At 46.6% G+C, this 16,527-nt stretch overlaps 1 protein-coding gene across 1 annotated transcript; it reads right to left on the bottom strand.

The window, feature by feature from the left end:
* Positions 1–5,853: 5,853 nt before the first annotated feature.
* Positions 5,854–16,495, bottom strand: trmt44 (tRNA methyltransferase 44 homolog). Its single transcript, XM_078107208.1, has 12 exons — positions 16,318–16,495; positions 14,741–15,149; positions 14,529–14,646; positions 14,173–14,392; positions 14,014–14,082; positions 13,800–13,907; positions 13,243–13,314; positions 12,200–12,306; positions 11,737–11,920; positions 10,889–11,210; positions 7,164–7,280; positions 5,854–7,079 (listed from the first exon to the last, which is right to left on the bottom strand). Exons 2-12 carry the CDS (start codon positions 15,075–15,077, stop codon positions 6,847–6,849), a joined length of 1,887 nt encoding a protein of 628 aa, XP_077963334.1. The 5' UTR covers positions 15,078–15,149; positions 16,318–16,495; the 3' UTR covers positions 5,854–6,846.
* Positions 16,496–16,527: the final 32 nt, after the last annotated feature.

Here is a 16,527-nt window from a genome sequence, read left to right as displayed (position 1 = left end):
GTTTCATCCAAAATAAGGTGGATACGCCTCATTGTTCACCATGCAAGTCATGTTGAAGGAATGGCATGAATTAAAGATTTATGACTCAGTTCTCAGTGTCCCGGTAAAACACGTGTCACTTCTGTTATTCGCTAGGATTCTTTATCTGAGTTACAGAGTACTGATTCAAGGCCAACAGGAGATTCTACTGTGAAAAGAACAAAAGGCGCCTAAGAGAAACAACTGTGTGGGGAGACATTGCAGATAAAATCGGCTACAGTTTTATTTGTCTTGTTATCATTTATTTCTTTTTAACCGTATAAAAACGCATAAAACTTTCTCGCCTCATGAGCTCACATATGCGGTTTAACGTATTAAATCCGTCAGACTTATGCGATTTAGCAGTGGGCAGCGGTCGACTGATCAATCAGGTTGGCAACGCGCCAATTACGTCGACTGACGCGGCAGGATTGATTCTGCCACAGCGTCATAATTTTTTTTAAGCGCAGTCCATGCAGTATTAACTAGACTTACGCAACCCTAATCAGAGAAGTAAAGTGGGGCTCTGAGAAACCTCCACACCGGCGAGCAATTTCCCGTTTAATCTTTAATTAAGCATGAGGTGCAGCGTTGATTCATCCTTTCTCACTCGGCGAGCGCTATTTTCGGCCACGGTCGCCCACTCTTACCCTCTCTGGGGAGGCGGAGAGTTTTTAAAGGCAAAGAAGGAGCTAAACAACATTGGTGTCCAAGGACAGAAGAGATGGAGGAAAGCCACGTTGGGATTGTCTGGTTTAAATAACGCGAGTGTCTGCTGTGTGTGGCTTTGTTTAATAATATGTGAAATATTTAGAGGTTCTCATTAGGGCTGTGGCAGGGCCATATTTAATCACAGGAAGCTACTCTGAATGTACAGAATAAAGGATTGAGCTTTAAGCGTAGCTATGGACTTATTTTGGCGCGTTGGGCCGAGCCGAGCTAGCTGTTTCCCTCCGTTCCCTCCCTTCCCATTCTTTCCCACGCTTTCCCGCCTCGAAGGCTACTTTTCTACTCAATTTCAATTGAACGAAATGAAATGCGTCCGTTAGTCAGCATTGATCGCTAACTAGCATTAGCATTTTAGCCTCATAGGCAAACGTTTCCCGTTAGCCTGGTGGGCACCCCTGCTTTAGGCTATGCTAAGCTGACAGCATGAGCTATTGCTCTTTGCGCTAATTAACGCTAGCTTTAGGCCACGCACCCCCTTCTACATCCCAACCTGGTTCATGCACCCCCCCAATCCACCACACGTAAAAATAAAAAGTCCATTTATAGCTGTATTAAAGAACAGCACAGTTTGCTCACCGTGATCTTTGTTTACAATATTTAATCCGCTTTTAAATGTTGCAGTGTGAACACAGAACAAAGGGCCAACAGCAACATATTAATTATTAACAATAACCAGGACAAAGCAAGCAAACACCGCAACAAAGTTTCAATAAACTCCAGTTACGTCATTTCAAAAGGAGCAATAAGAAGGACGAGGACACGCGCACAGTCTCAGAAACAGATCTGAAGGAAACAGGAGGATTTCACACGCAGCGCAGAGAGAGAGAGGGAGAGAGAGAGAGAGGTAACGTTAGCGATACGTGAGTATTAACTCCGTTTCTATCGTCTCTCTCTGTCCCTCTCCTTCAGACGTCCTGACCTGTTAGCTGACGTTAGCTGCACAAACTAGGCTCACGTTAGCCAGTGTGTACGTAAAAGGAGGAGCTGAAGTGTATTTATGTTTTTAAATGTTAATCTTTCAAAGGGTAGTTTTATAATTCACGACTGTATTTTGTGTAAAAATACATTTAATATGAATTATTACTACTTTAGACCACCATTACATGTTTCCTTCTTGCGCAACCCACTAGAGGCCGCCTGCGGCCCCCCTGGGGGGCCCGCTCCCCCACTTTGGGAATCCCTAGTTTAAAGTTTCCGACTGTTGGCTTATTATTGATCTGTGAACACGAACGGGACCTTCGGGGGAATCGCACGCTCCGGTGCGCCACAAACAGCGAGCCGTCAGTCGTGCCCGTGATTTGACGCGGTTTTGTCCTCCCCTGTAGACACGTTTTTGTCCTCCCCTGTGCGACCACAGCCGTCTCCTCGCGTGCTCAGAGGAGACGCTCTCACTCCGCCAACATGCTTTAAGGAAAGGACTCTTGGGTGAGGCGGTTCTGGCTTTTGCTGCTCGGTGCGCCTGTCAATGCACGTCGGCCCTCGGGCTCAGCTGCTTTTGTGCCATCTGGGTCACCTCGGCCCTGTCGCCCATGGTAACAACACCCTCTCCAGGTTTCTGCCTCTATGGTAACCCACGGTTTCACATCGCTGAGGCGAAAGCTGCTCTCACGTTAGCCGGAAATTTTTTTCAGTTTGACAAATGTGGGAAGGCGAGTTGTTTGACTCGGGGGACTATGACGTTCCTCAGCTGACGGAGTGACGTCAAATAGAAGACGGAGCAGATTATGTAATAACTCGTCATGGAACACAAGTGTGCTTGTGTGCATCCCCAAAACCTGCTGATGCAATTATTTAAAGGTTATATAGCCTCTTTATAGCACAACTTTTAAGAATTTTATGCACTTGGAGAAGAGATTAGCTATTGTGTCATTTCATTTTTCATTTGGAAAAACTCTCTAACTGTGCTGATTTATTTATTACTCGGTGTATAATAATAGAATCAAAGGTTCAGACAAGTTTTTTACACAGAACAAAGAGAAGTAAAGCCGCAGCGAGTCAGTAAAACATCATCTATGATCCTCTGACTATGAAGTTGTGGTTTCCGTGGAGACATTAACATAAAATCCGTCCTGGGTTTATGATAATAATGTTTGTGTTGTTGATATCTGGCCCACAAAGTCTTTGTTTGACTTGGAGGAAGTAGAAAATGTCTGTGAACAGTTTCTCCAATCCTTCGCTTTATGTTTACGTGGAGAATCGTACTGTGGAATTATGAACAAAAGGTTACTCCCCAATAAAAAAAATTAAAAAAACAATAACAAAACAAAGCCCACAACGCCAGAAGTAACAGCTCTGCGGTTTTTCCTGTGAGAGGTGCTCTTTAATATCCACTCAAGCATTACAGGAAGATCCCAATCACTCTCAATCATGACAAAAAACAGAAGTCAAGAGTTCTACTGAAATCAGGGCCTGCATTACAGAGTCGGGGGAACCAAAGAATGAGCGACTGCCAAACAACTACAAGCAGAAAGGACCTCTGATGGGCAGGATTGGAGGTTTGATTCCAGGCCCTGCTGGCAGCATGGTTCCTGTAGCTATGACTACAGCGTGTGGACGGTGTGAAGGTTGGCTGCCGATGGGCAGGTGTCCCTGTGCGCCGTGGCTCCGGTCATCAGTGTGTGAATGGGTTAATGGTGACATGAAGTGTCAAAGTGCTTTGAGTCGGAGGACCACAATGGCGCTACACAAGTACGGTGCCTTTACCATTCAAGTGGTGCAAGGATGAAGGAAATGTGTATTTTACTATGATTAGCAGAAGACTGGGAGAGAAGGAATTCACGCGGCGAGGCTCGGTTCTTTTGTGCCGAACACAGAATTGAATTAACATCTCATAAATGATTTATTAAGTCGATTGGCCCCCATGTGGCAATTTCAACAGGCCAAAAAAACAAAAGGAATGATTTTGCGTTAACTGGGATTCCGTTTAGCTCGATATGTGTCTGCTCAGGTTAAATATATGGAGATCATGAGCGCACAGTGTGACGCATCACTCAGCCACCGTTACACTGGCAGGACGCTATAAACAGGAGTGAATTGGGTGGACGGCCCATTGTGTGTTTTGCATATTTCCAACTACGTCGAGAAGAGGAACCGCCTTCGCTCGGCAACTGTCAACCTTTTTTGAAGTAAGTGTTCTCCCCTCCTCCCACCAGAGCCCCTTTATCTCACTCGTCCCGCTGCTCTCAGTTCATGCGACAACTCGCTGGGGGAGCATCAGGTGTGAAGGCTTGACGGCCTCCCTCCGCCCTTTTCTCTTCCCCACCCGGCGCTGAGGAGGCGATGAGGACGTCGTGAAAGGGGGTGTATGTGTCAACAATTATTTTTAAAAAATGTGATGGTGTAAGTATGTCATGAAAAATATAAGATCTAAAAATATAAGGTCAGAATGTGTCACAGAGTCTAAAGATATCAGGCAGATAAATGTTTTGCAAAAATGTTGGAGATTGAAGTAGATTAGACTTGAGGACACCTTTTCCACATTAAGTCGTCAACGACAGCAAAAAAAACAACAACACACACACACACACTGCATACTGACACTTTTCTCCAGAAAACACACACACAGACAAAACGAGAAGACTCTGAGAGGCGGCAACATTCAGAGGGAGTGAGTCACGGCAGTGGCAGCTGTCAGCGTCGCAGTGATGCTCGGCTCGCTCTGCTGAGAGAGACTTATGTTCATCACCGGGCCCCTCGGTGCCACCATGAATAAAGCATGAGGCACACGCAGCGAAAGTTGTCGGCTTCTCCCTGACCTAGATCTGCAGCGCGGGGGAGTCGTTTCGTCCCTCCGTGGGGTCCCTTTGCCTTCGCCGTCTCCCCTGAACAGATATTGTCTATGTTTTTTTTTTTCCCCCTTTGGATATTTGCAGGAAAAATCACCAAGTTGCGAAGGTTCATTTGCAGAATAAACCACCGGATCCTCAGCACAGTGCTGCACGCGTGGAGCCGTTCAATGCTCCCATGCTTTGTTCTTCTATCTTCGGCACCTCGTGAACCAAAACGCCCTCACGTACGCGATTGTGTATTTTGAAGGCCGTCCGTTACGCTGTGATTTCAATGGACTCAGAAGCTCATTCACTGAGCGACAAAGGAGGCCACGCTGTCTCAGAAGGAGAAATTTTAAACTTTTAGATGTGGCATATTTGTGGGGTTACGGATTTGTTGCAATGACTTTCTTGTGCACCGTGGAATCTGTGTCTGTAGGAGAGGATTTGGAAGTAAATTTAGAACGTTTTCTTAATTCAACGTTGGGATACACTTGTTTTTGTATACGATATCACTTATTTCTATACGATGAAGACCGACTGAGCGAAGGAAACAGTAGTTTTTACCAAATAACATTTCCTAATTCGGATTTATGTATCACAGACAATGTATTATCTCCTCTGCAGTTGTAACTACAAACATCTACTCTTAAAACGCAGCTACTGAGGTACTGCAAAGTCATTTGATCGGTCAAAAGATGTTTGGATAAAAATGTGGTTAACTTGTGACAATTTTATGGGCGCGTCATGGTTACATAACCATTATTGTACCAGCACTAAAGTGGCTTTGCTTCATGTGTAACCGCTTTCAAATACGTGTTTTATCAAATGCGTCATTTGTTGACATCTCTTGATCTGCCTAGTTTACCAAACCCAGGCTCTCGTTACAAAGTCAGCTGCGTGCGTCGTGTGGTGAGAAGTGTTTTCTTGTTTGTAGCAGTCGTTTTTGGCACCATGGTGTATTCCTCGGCTGGGTGAGCAACAGACCTCCAGTGAAGTGTTTATGTGAGGGCGGCTGAGGACAGAGGGAAGGATCTCCAGGGCAGTGAGCGAGGCGGACTTAAACACGCTCATAACGATGGCTTATTAACGGTGGTCGGAAGAGGCCGGGGTCAGAAAGGTCATGGCAGGAGAGTGTGTGTGTGTGGGGGGGGCGTCAGGTGAGCAACTCGGCTACCAGAAGACGTCACGCTCCCCTGCAGCAAGGTTCAAAAAGGTTCACGTGAAGTATACAAGATACCAATACACAAACTTGCATTACGATTGAGAGCATTTCATTGGTCCGTATTTAAGATAATTGGGTCACGGTGAAGTTAAAATTCAAAGAATGTAGTCGAAATACTTTGTTCGTTGTTTGTTTATTAAACAAAATGATGAGATTAAACAAGGTCAAAATATGCAGAATTGTCTTAGTCAAAGGAGGAAAACAACGTGAACATGTTGAAAAGTCAAAATGATGACTCACATTAAAAGGAGCATTGCTATTTCTGTTGCAGACATTCCCTGCAGGGCTCCTTCTACTGGCAGAATGCTCCTTCACAGGAAACCAGGCTTGACACGCTGTTTCTCGTCATTTGGGTGAACCGACCCTTCAAGCTTCAGCGCTGCGTTTGCGCGTTAGTGGCTACAAAGGGCGAAATGTCCCATCGTGTAACGTCAGGAAACGGCACGTTGAAATACCTGCGAGACAGGTGCACGATGCAAATAAAAATAAAACCACGCGAACAACGTGGCTCCGGGTCGCCACCTCGCATCCGTATCTTAGCCAATAAATCATCGGCCTTTTACGCCGCGTTGCATCGGCGGCGCGATTGTTGTTGCCTCGCTGCAGTCCCTGATGGGGGAGGGTTGGGGGGGTCTTTGCTGGTTTTTGACATTTGAGCCAAAGGCTGATGGCAAACTGTGTTAGAGAGACACAGCAGCTCACCCCCCCTCCCCCCCCAGTCTCCTGCCAACAAATTATTCATACCGATAACATTTACCGCGTTCAAACGCCGCCCCCAGCCTTCATCCGCCGCCCTGTCTGCGAACCTCAGAGCACCTGTCTCAGGTGGACTAAGTGTCCCAGTGAAGCACATGGGGGGGGGGGGGGGGGGGGGGTTTGACAGGAAAAAAGAAGAAAAAGGTCCATGAAAGAAATAAAAAGGATCTAGTACGTGATCCGTTCCATAAACACACAACATGATGCAACGTGGCCCCGATAACGATCACACTGCTCGTACCTCCTTACTCTCTGTGGCTGCAGACCTAAGAATTAATACTGTTAATCAGTACATTAGATCAGTAGACGCTCAACTTCATCAGATAAATAAAAAATAAATAAAAAAGCCGATCAACGGGTGTCCTTTCTCATCTTCTTCAGCGGTCGGGTGGAGGGCCGGAGGTCGTCCGGCCCGTGGGCGAAGGCGCAGTGTTCGGCCTGCAGGGGGCAGCGCTGAGGGTGGTGGTCATAGAACCAGCAGGGGCGGGTCTTCAGCGCCCCGGGTACGACGGGCCTCCTCCTGGCGTCCGCCCCGGAGGACTTCCTGTCCCGCCAGTCTCGTATGTACACCCTCCCTCCTTCTACTGAAAGAGAAGACACGACAACGTTGTCCCTCCGGACGTCCCCTTTGGTACGAGAAAGCACAATGAGCAGGTGAGTGCGGCTACCTCTGAAGACCTGGTGGTTGTTCTTGAGCAGCGTCTGGAGGCCTCCACACTCCTTCTTCAGCCGCTGCAGGGTTTCCTGCACCAACAGCCCAGCGGCCTCGCTCACGGAGAGGCTGCCTTCAGGGGGAGGGGGGGGGGGGGGGGGGGGAGAAAAGAGCAAAGAACAAGAGAGTCACACGAGACCAGGAAGCAAGTCTTTCGATGCCACATTCATCAATACGTTTAACACACACCGCTCGAGGCCTGCGCAGGAATAAAGCTGCGAGCTGTGAGCGAGCGCGAGTCACCGCCGGGCCGCGGAGGCTAAAAAAGGCGAGAAAGGTGGAAAGTGGGAGACGGAAAGTCCTCCGCTGTGGGTTTTTAGCGACGAGGCGGCAGATTGCTGAGCAGCGCCGCGCTTTGGGCTCCGCTGCAGGACATTTTCTGTATTTCTTCAGTTGACCTTTTACCCCCAGAAAATAATTCAATCAGGACTGACCTTTGGTTCGTACAAACGACAGTGCCGCCCCCTCCCTACCATTTCTCTGACATATCGGAGCAGGACACACTGCAGGACTTCCAATGCTCCTTCGTGCCTTTTCACAACGATATTGGTATGTGACTCTGCAGACATCACAATGCATTGAACAGGAGAAATCCAGTGGGAAATGTATCTCCAGTTCAGTTGCTATCTTAAAGCTAATATAAAAACATTCATATTAAATCTTTTCAATTTGTTTATTCATAACGAGGCAGCAACTCTACAACTTCAACTCGGAACTTTTCATTCCAAAACACACCGTCCTCCCAAATACAGCTGGTAAAATTGCCGAGTTAAAACCCCCAAAATATATGCATCAAACACTCCCCACATTCCCAGACGCTCACGCAGCCAAAGACCGTCCTGTGCTGCACAGCGTGAAACCGGGCAGACGCCAGGGACCTCCGGGTCCTTAATACAATATCAATACAGCATTTAGAGCTGCCCTTTACTGCCCACGATCTTAATGGGGATTAATGGGACAGGGGGGGCAGTATTGACAGAGGCGACTCTACTTGGACTGAGACCAACGGAGGGGGTTATTAATGGCTCGGTTTGACGCGCAGTTGGGACTTTTTACTTTTAGGGCCGAGCATCCCGCGTGCAGAGCGCCGCGATGGCGAGTGATTGATTGCTTGTTGTTGAGGATTGTTTTTGCTGCTTAAGGCAATTCAGAATCAGGCCGAGTGCAGACAAATTGGCTCCAAGATTGCCGAGTGCGGGGAAAAAAAAAAAAACATTTGAAAGGATCATTGCCATGAGCACCGATGCAATATAAGGTTGCTGAATTTATTTTTATTCTCAGTAAAACCTGAAAATGCTGAAAAATTGTTGAGTATTTTTTTATTTTTAAAGTCAGAATTATCTAAAGGGGTCAACATAAATTAAAAAGTTTGGGGGGGGGAAAAGAGAGGGGAAGGAGGCTCTTTCTGCCACACAGAGTAATCTTCTTGTTGTCTATAATCAAGCAGTTATTCTTGTGAAGTAAAATCCTGAGAAAAGCCGATAAATACCCTCCCACTCATAATTACAACGCTCATAATAACCATAATCACAAATCAGCTGCCTCTGAATAAATGAGAGAACAGGAACATAACATTTATTTTTGATTCCCGACAAAAAATAAATTCTATTTCCATGACGGAACAATGTGCCAATAACTCCTGGATCATTCCAGCCAAACAGTTTGTTCACTAAAAACTGAAAACGGGCCAATTGGAATGACCCTAAACGCTAAATTCACACCTCCAAATTGCTCGTATTTAGCATTAATTTATACTGTAATGATTAAGTTGCTGACAAACCTCGTGTTGACAGACAAACCGATCAATTGACTAACTGCTGTGGCTCTAATATCAGGAACGAGGTATAATATTATGTGTGAGGGGAGTTCAGTTCAGCTGTGGAGGAAGATGATGATGATGATGATGATAATAATGATGAGTCTGGCAAAAAGCGCGTTGTTAATAGCATACTGTGGAACACACCCACTCCCTCTTCCATGCAGGCTATTAGCACTCAGGGCAGATACAATGGTTGCACAAAAGGAACATTACAAAGAGCGTTCTTTTGGATTCACGTAGACTTATTCAACCTGACTTTAGAAAAAACACTTCCAGGTGCAGTGATGCGGCGTTTAATGCGAGCTACGTAGCGACTTTCGTTCTCAGCACGATTACATAACTACCCGAGTCCAGTCAGCAGAGCGGCACGCATGAATTAATAACTCCACTCGGATCATCCTTTGCTTTTCTGAAAAACCAGCGAGAGGAGAATCAGACCAATCGCACCGGTTAGGAAAAGTGAAAAGAAAATAAGTTTGGTTCCACGGTTTGATTCCGAATCAAAGGCGACCTCATTTCCCAACACACACACACACACAAAAAATAGCCTGTCAATCACTGCTGGTGTTAAAGGATTCATTTTTCACTCCGGAGAAATACAAAAATAAACAACCTCATATATTTTAAGATGGATACAGAAACCTCAAAGCCCTTTTTCCCCATTTAGGTTGGCTGAGCACTGGATTCACCCTTTATTCCAACAGCAGATAACTGGTGGGAATACCTCAATACAAATGCATCTTCATGCATAAATCATAGACGCTGGTGCATTATTCATCAAGTCATCTCCACGCAGGGTCACGGGCTCCCTTCATTCGCTCTACCTTGGAATTTCAGCAGTGACATCCGTTAATGTTAGTAGTCCTCATCTCCTCGTGTCATTTATATGTCGTGTGTGTGTGTGTGTGTGTGTGTGCAGCAGCCGGGGATGCAGAGGCGTTGGCGAACGTGACACGTGGGCGGGGTGTGTACATGCGTGTGCTGTGAGGCAGCGTGCGTATGTGGCACTCTGATGCGCCGCGCAGCAGCAGGAAGTGGCTGGCAGAGGGTGAGATACGAAGTTCAAAGAGGCGGCGCTGTGTGTGTCACGCAGGCACCGGTGACTGATGCAGAGAGGGAGGGGGGCTGGTGTCGAGGAGAGATGGGGGGCGGCAGGGGGGGGGTGGGGTTCGGATAGGGTGACTGGGGGCGGCGGTGAAATGTGAGGAGTGATTCATGCTGCCCTGCGAAGGCAACTACAAGAAATACAAGAGGTTTGTTAGGAAAACGCTTATTCGCTACGCTAGGCTAACCGGCCTTACAGCCGTTTCCTCCCAAACCGTACTAAGAAGAAGGTCATGGTGAGCTAGCGACTGCTAGCGACTGCTAGCCACAGCTACAGATGAGATTGAACTTCAGCCAAGTTTATATTTTTTCCTAGCTGTATTTAAAACGTATGCGTTACAATATACTGGTAATTGTGTTATAATAATGGTTGCAAAAAACTAGAACAACGCTAAATAAAGACTCGGACTAAACTCCCGCTAAAGCCAACGTAGGTAGCTTAGCATATATCTGAAGGTACAATCTCAAATTCGGGGCAAATTTCAGCTAACTTTAAATCACACATAAATAGTCCAATTGATATCTAGCAAAATAAAGAGTCATTTAATTCATGATTAATAATAATATTTTCTTTGAACACACAAAAATGTGCAAGAAAGTTAAATCCAACACGTGTTTGTCAGTGTGAGCCTTTTGTTGTAATTCTGTTCACGAAAAGACGTCATGTTACAGACCCTTTGCCCTTTTTTACTCAACTTCTGAACCTGGATTTCTTTTTGACTCAGGTGTTTTGTGGCTTGGGGTGGGGGGGGGTTTACCTCCTTCATTCCAGCCGGTGGGGGTCGCCCCGGGGTCGTCCTCCGCCATTCCCAGGAGAGCGTTGGCCACCTGCAGTACCACGCCGTCGACCAAGTCCCGCGGGAGGGCGGCGCAGTTTTGAACCGCTTCGACCCGCTCTCTGGGCTGGAAGCCCGCTCCCCAGCCGCCGCCGGGGTCCCCGTCAGCGTCTTTGTCTCCGGGGCGACCGCCGCCGTCACTCGGGGGGGCAGCCCGGTGGCTCTGAATGTAACGAGCCCTTCGACTCTCCGCCTCGGCGTCGTCCGACGGCTGGTAGTTTCTCGACTTCCCCACCAGACACACCTGCGGGGGGGGGGGGGTCCAAAAGTTACACCTCAAAATGATCAACACAAGTGTGCGTTCGTTTCAATGGAAAAAACAAGTGTCCGTGTGTTGTGGAGCCATTAATGGCTGCCAGCTGTGAGAGACGCGTCCCTTAGGGAACAATAAAGACTGGATTTATGTCTGTCCGTCTGCACTAAGTGAGGCTCAGGTGGAGAAAAGTCAGAGATGCACGGCGAAGAACAGCGATGCATTTTATCATCCTTTTGCTGACCATTCTAATGAGGTTTTCTTTTGGAACGGAAGTCAAAGGAATCAGCTACGAGGTCCAAGAAATAACCTTTTAAAAGAGTCTATGTACCTTGTTGTCCACGCAGACCACCGCAGTGGTAAAAGTGTTAGAGGAGCACTACGCGTTATCAGCTGGGTTCCTGTGCCCTCATCAAGTTGCATCGTGGGAGTTTTTTATTTATTTTTTTTTGCCTCGTGTCCGAAACAAAAAACACACACGACAAGCGTCTAGGGATGGAAAGCAGTGAGCTCTGACCCGCTTGGTGGACGGTATCCTCAGGCAGTCCTCCTCGGTGTTGAAGCCACTGACTCGGCTCACCTCCGCGATGAAGTCGATGTATTCTTTGTACTGAGACTTCATGCACTGGCGTCGCTGGTACTTTGCGTAGAAGTCAAAGAAGCAGCAGGGGAGGACGAAGTACCGGCAGGAGTAAGAGGACCTGCAGTGAGAGCAGAGACCCCTTTACAACACTGAATCCTTACTAAAGACGGGAAACAAGAATCCATTAGCAGAGATTATCATCTGTCAGCACGTTAAGCGAATAGCAGGAGGCTCAGGATCAACATCGCCACCAGGTGGTGGACCTACGAGAGGGAGAAGGCCTAACGCGCGCACCCACATTCACACGTCCTCCCTCCTGCCCGTAATGCGATTCTAAATTAGAAAGATCAGCTGGCACTCGAGCGGCAGAGTGAGATTGTGTCTGTTGATGACTCGCCTGGCAGCTATAACAGGAATCCACGGTGTGAGCTCGTCCGAGTGGTTCCCAATCAGCCAGTCCGCGCCCGGGAATAAGAAGCGCTCGCTGGGAGTAATTGCCTTTTCCTGAAATAGCAAAGACCCCCCAAAAAACAAACAAACACACACACAAGAGCTCTTCAGAGCTGGGAGGAAGATGCATGCGGCTGTGATTTGATTGCGAGCCCATTAATGGGGATTGTCCCAAAAAGCACTTTCTTTTGCTCAACCTTTCGATATATCTCGGCACAGCTGTCGGGGGGGGGAAATGTATGAAAAGGGATCTCGTCTCTGAGCCTTTCGTGATCAAAGCGGTGGCTTTCAAATGATCAAAATAACACGATGCCGGCGAAGCCAGTGGAGAATTTACATGAAAACGTTTCATATTCAGCGAGGTGACAAATGAAGCAGGTTAGCGCCACTGAGGGTTCAAAGAGAGCCGCCGAAAAATGGAGATTTAAGGGTGCGCCGCCCCCCTCGGGGGGGCCGAGGAAGATCGGTCTGCCACATCTGCTCCCCAAAAATGCCTCAATAATAGATGACCTGAAATAGAAGCAGTCAGCAGCTTGTTGTGGAGTGAAGGGCGGAGTCCAGGGGGGGTGACGAGCCAATGCTTCTTTTGTCCTAAACCTAAAAAGGTATTAAAAGTGATAAATGGACGGTAAGGGATTCTGTCAGTAAACTAATTTTAATAGTTGCATGACTATCAATAAAAACAATTTATTTAACAAACATTTAAATCATTGACCTTGACCTGAGATGTTTTTTTGTTTTTCTACCAGCAACCTAATTTAAATTTTGCGCGTTAATTGTTCAAAAAGTTGTCTCCAAAGTTCCCTCCGTTAAAAAGTGGAACGCGCCTTCCCTCCGCGGATCAACAGCACAAAGCAGCAGCTGCAGTGAGGGGGTGACGGCGGCCGATTAGACACCTACGTGGATTCTCAGCTTCATGTGAAAAGATAATAACACCAATTAAAAAAAACCTGAATATGGTAGCAACGTGTCCGCCCCGCTCGCGCTCACCTCCAGCAGAGTCTGGGGGCCGTACATGTCCCAGATCTTCCTCCTCCGAACGTCGATGCCCCTGCCGGGATGCTGCAACGCGAGAAGGCACGCAGGTCAGCGGCTCACCTGGTTTGGTCAATGGTTTGTTGATCCCCTCACAGTGGCCTCCATCATGTCGAGGATTAAGCTGACTGGGAAGATTTCTTCTTTGGGATGGCTGTTTTTGTAATTAGTTTATAAGGATCTACCTGATAAGCATCGCCAGTCAGCCACAACATCCGCTTCAAAAAGGATTCGATTGATTAAATAGCTGAAAGAAAATGTATCTGCAGCAATTTTAATTATCGCGTCATAATTTTTTCTTGTTGAAAAGCTAATTATGTGCCTCTTAAACTATGAAGAGACTGTTTTTTTGTATTTAATGTGACACTAAGAGGCGGCTTCTGACTGTCCTCGGTTCAGTTTTAGTTTACAGCACACATAAAGAAGCCCTTAAAGCAAACTTCCAACTCGTAAGCAACTTCACACCTCATGACTTTCTAGCGCACACAGCCAACATTTACGCCCCAGCTTACCCCTTCGCCGGTCAGTATGTGAACCAGGAGCCCGTTTCCACATCCCAAGTCCACAAAGGACTGTCTGCTGGTCAGACCTTTCTCCGCTCGCTCCTCGGCCCACAGCACCTGCATTACAGCGACAGAGACGCAGCCTCACTGAGAGCCTTTCGCTCGCCGCGAGGGCTTTTCTTCTATTATAATGGATAGAAGATATACATTTTTTTAAACTCACAAGGAGATATGTAGCAATGGCAACATCCTCATAGACAAATTTCTCAGGATCTGTAACCTCTGGCCAAATCTAGAGAGCATGACACAAATGAACAATAATTAGATGTCAACAGCATTGTAGATGTGTAAAACCACGGCCTTTACGCCGAGCAGACTTTACCTTCACCATGGCCTTGTACTTCTCCTTCAGCTGCTGGTACATAACGCTGTACTTCTCCACCGGCAGCAGGGACAAGGTGCTCTTGAACTCGCTGGTCTTGCACTCTGTGCCCCAGCGCACCAGTTTGGGCAGCAGGTCGGCGGACAGCCAGGGCAGCTTCGGGTAGACGACGCCATCCGAGAACCACTCGTCCGGAGCCAAAGCGTGCAGCTCCAGGGCCCTGGGGAGGAAGGCCGAGTCGTCCAGTTGTCATTTTAATTCACAAATTCTAGCCTGGAAATAACTAAGAAACGGTAGTCATTTTCCCCCTGCGGGCCGCCATAGTTTGACGGGTCGTGCTCATTCAGCTCACTCACCATCCCTCACCGTCCTGGTGGAGGAGCTGGAACTGGTAGACGTTGCCCCTCTTCAGAGACACACGTCCTTCTGAATCCTCTTCAAATGGAAGAAAGCTCACGAGTTGTCTGCCAAAGTCTTAAAAAGGGGACAAAGAGATTTCTTTTTTTCAAGAAAGCTTCTCGTGAGAGAGCAGAGCTGGATGCAGCATTTCACTCATCTGCAGGTTTACCTTTGAGTACGACCTCTTTGTGCAGGTTTGTCCCGTAACTGTTTACTTTGGGAATGACGGTCCTGACAGTAGAAGACCAGGGGCTTTCTCCTTCGTGCCCCTGAGCCGGTGGGACCTCGTTGGTGATGAAGGAAAGCGCCTCGTGGAGGAGTTCAGGATCATCCAGCAGGAAGAGCAGAGCCTCTTCGCCCACATCGGTGCTCTCAGTCTCCGTAGTTCCGCAAAGACGCTTGTTTACGACGTGAGGTTTCTTTATCCACACGTCTACAGCCGACCAAAAGCCTTCGGGGAGAGTCTTACATTCTCCCGGAAACGTTATCTCAAAGAGTTTTGGCATAATTGGGCGTCAGACACGACAACGAGCCATGTGTTTACAAACGAAGGGTTGACTTCCGGTTTTGTTTTTAATCTGAGGATGATAGAAAAATAGAAAAAGGAACATTTTAAGATAAAGCTTGCTAGTAAAATTAGTTTGCTTTATGTAGAAACTCACAGCCTCAAATATAATAACAAATATGGGGGCCTTATTTCCGATGAAAATAAAAAAGAACAACAAAAATTCTGTCGCCATATGATGACGTTGCAGAGGCGCCACATGTTGGTTTCTATGCAGCAGGGGGCGCTGCCTTTCTTTGCCTGCATTGAATCTGCTGCCAATCGGGGATCCTTCGAGGAAAGAGAAAAGATTTTGATGACTACTGACGGTTGTATTTTTTTTTTCAACCAACTAACAAACTAATTTTCAACAGGATGACCTTGCTGTTGCTATTAAGGATATGATTACTTTTTAGGGAAAGAAAGCTTGAAGAAAACTATTTCACATTTAATAATGCATGATTAATACATGTTGTAAATAATGCACAGAATGTATAAAAGCTTATGCTTAATGTAGTGTGCAATCAGTTTTGCATATGCACTACATTAATTGCCTGCATGTTCAGGTTTATTTATTATTGTACTTCTGTTCAGGATAATCAAAATTTTACCTGTAATTCTTTTTCTGTCTCTTTGTTTTTAATACCTGCATAATCCCTTAAACATTTTCTGATATCTGCATTATCGATGAAAATTCTGTCCGACACTTAAGACAAGTCTTAGGGGCCTCTCCTTTAAATCCACATCAGTGAACGCTTTTATGTAAAGACCAAACACACTAGATGTGTCACGTTATCACCTGTCACATTCCTTTTTTTATCACATAATGCAAACAGATAAATCAACTTGCCTGATAATAGTTCTCTCTGAACTGTCCACCAGTCATACGTCATGTATCTCCTTTCTTTGAAAGCTTTGTTTCATTGTGTATCTGGATCACATTTAAACCTATGAGCAAGAAACTTCGTACATATTGTGTTTCACTTCACGTCCCCTCCCGCCGAGCCTTTCTCTCAGACCCCAGAAAACAAGACATGGAGAGATTCCCACACTGTAATCCGACGCCGGGGAACTTCAGCCTCAGAGATTTAAGACGGAAGAAGGAGTGAATACGTCTGGCCCACACACACACACACACATACACACACACACAGGTTGAAGACTCTGAACATTCTGTAAATAACAGGTTTTTGTCTAAATACCTGTTTGGTTGGTTATGGCTCTTATTCCCCCCATTCATTGTTTGTCTTTGCTATTATTGGGGATATAAACAACTCTTTGGAGAAAAAAAAAGATTTATTCCTGCAATAGATCACTCTCAATCTGCTCCAAGCAAACTGTAATCTGTGTCTCCATCTAGTTCAGCTGGAAGCGCATGAAAGAGCTGTGAAGCTGCTTTGAAACTTTTGTGT

The sequence above is a fragment of the Gasterosteus aculeatus genome, chromosome 7, assembly GCF_964276395.1.
Source record: "Gasterosteus aculeatus chromosome 7, fGasAcu3.hap1.1, whole genome shotgun sequence".
Classification (NCBI taxonomy): Eukaryota; Metazoa; Chordata; class Actinopteri; order Perciformes; family Gasterosteidae; genus Gasterosteus; species Gasterosteus aculeatus.
Note: the sequence above shows the minus strand (reverse complement) of the source record. Positions and strands in the feature narration are given on the sequence as shown.

Excerpts from the sequence above, each read along its gene's own strand:
- trmt44 (XM_078107208.1), bottom strand. The coding sequence starts at position 15,077 with ATGCCAAAACTCTTTGAGATAACGTTTCCGGGAGAATGTAAGACTCTC. Across the intron at positions 14,647-14,740 it reads CAAAGAGGTCGTACTCAAAG|ACTTTGGCAGACAACTCGTG; the intron begins GTAAACCTGCAG and ends CCCCTTTTTAAG. Across the intron at positions 12,307-13,242 it reads GCCCCCAGACTCTGCTGGAG|GAAAAGGCAATTACTCCCAG; the intron begins GTGAGCGCGAGC and ends TTGCTATTTCAG.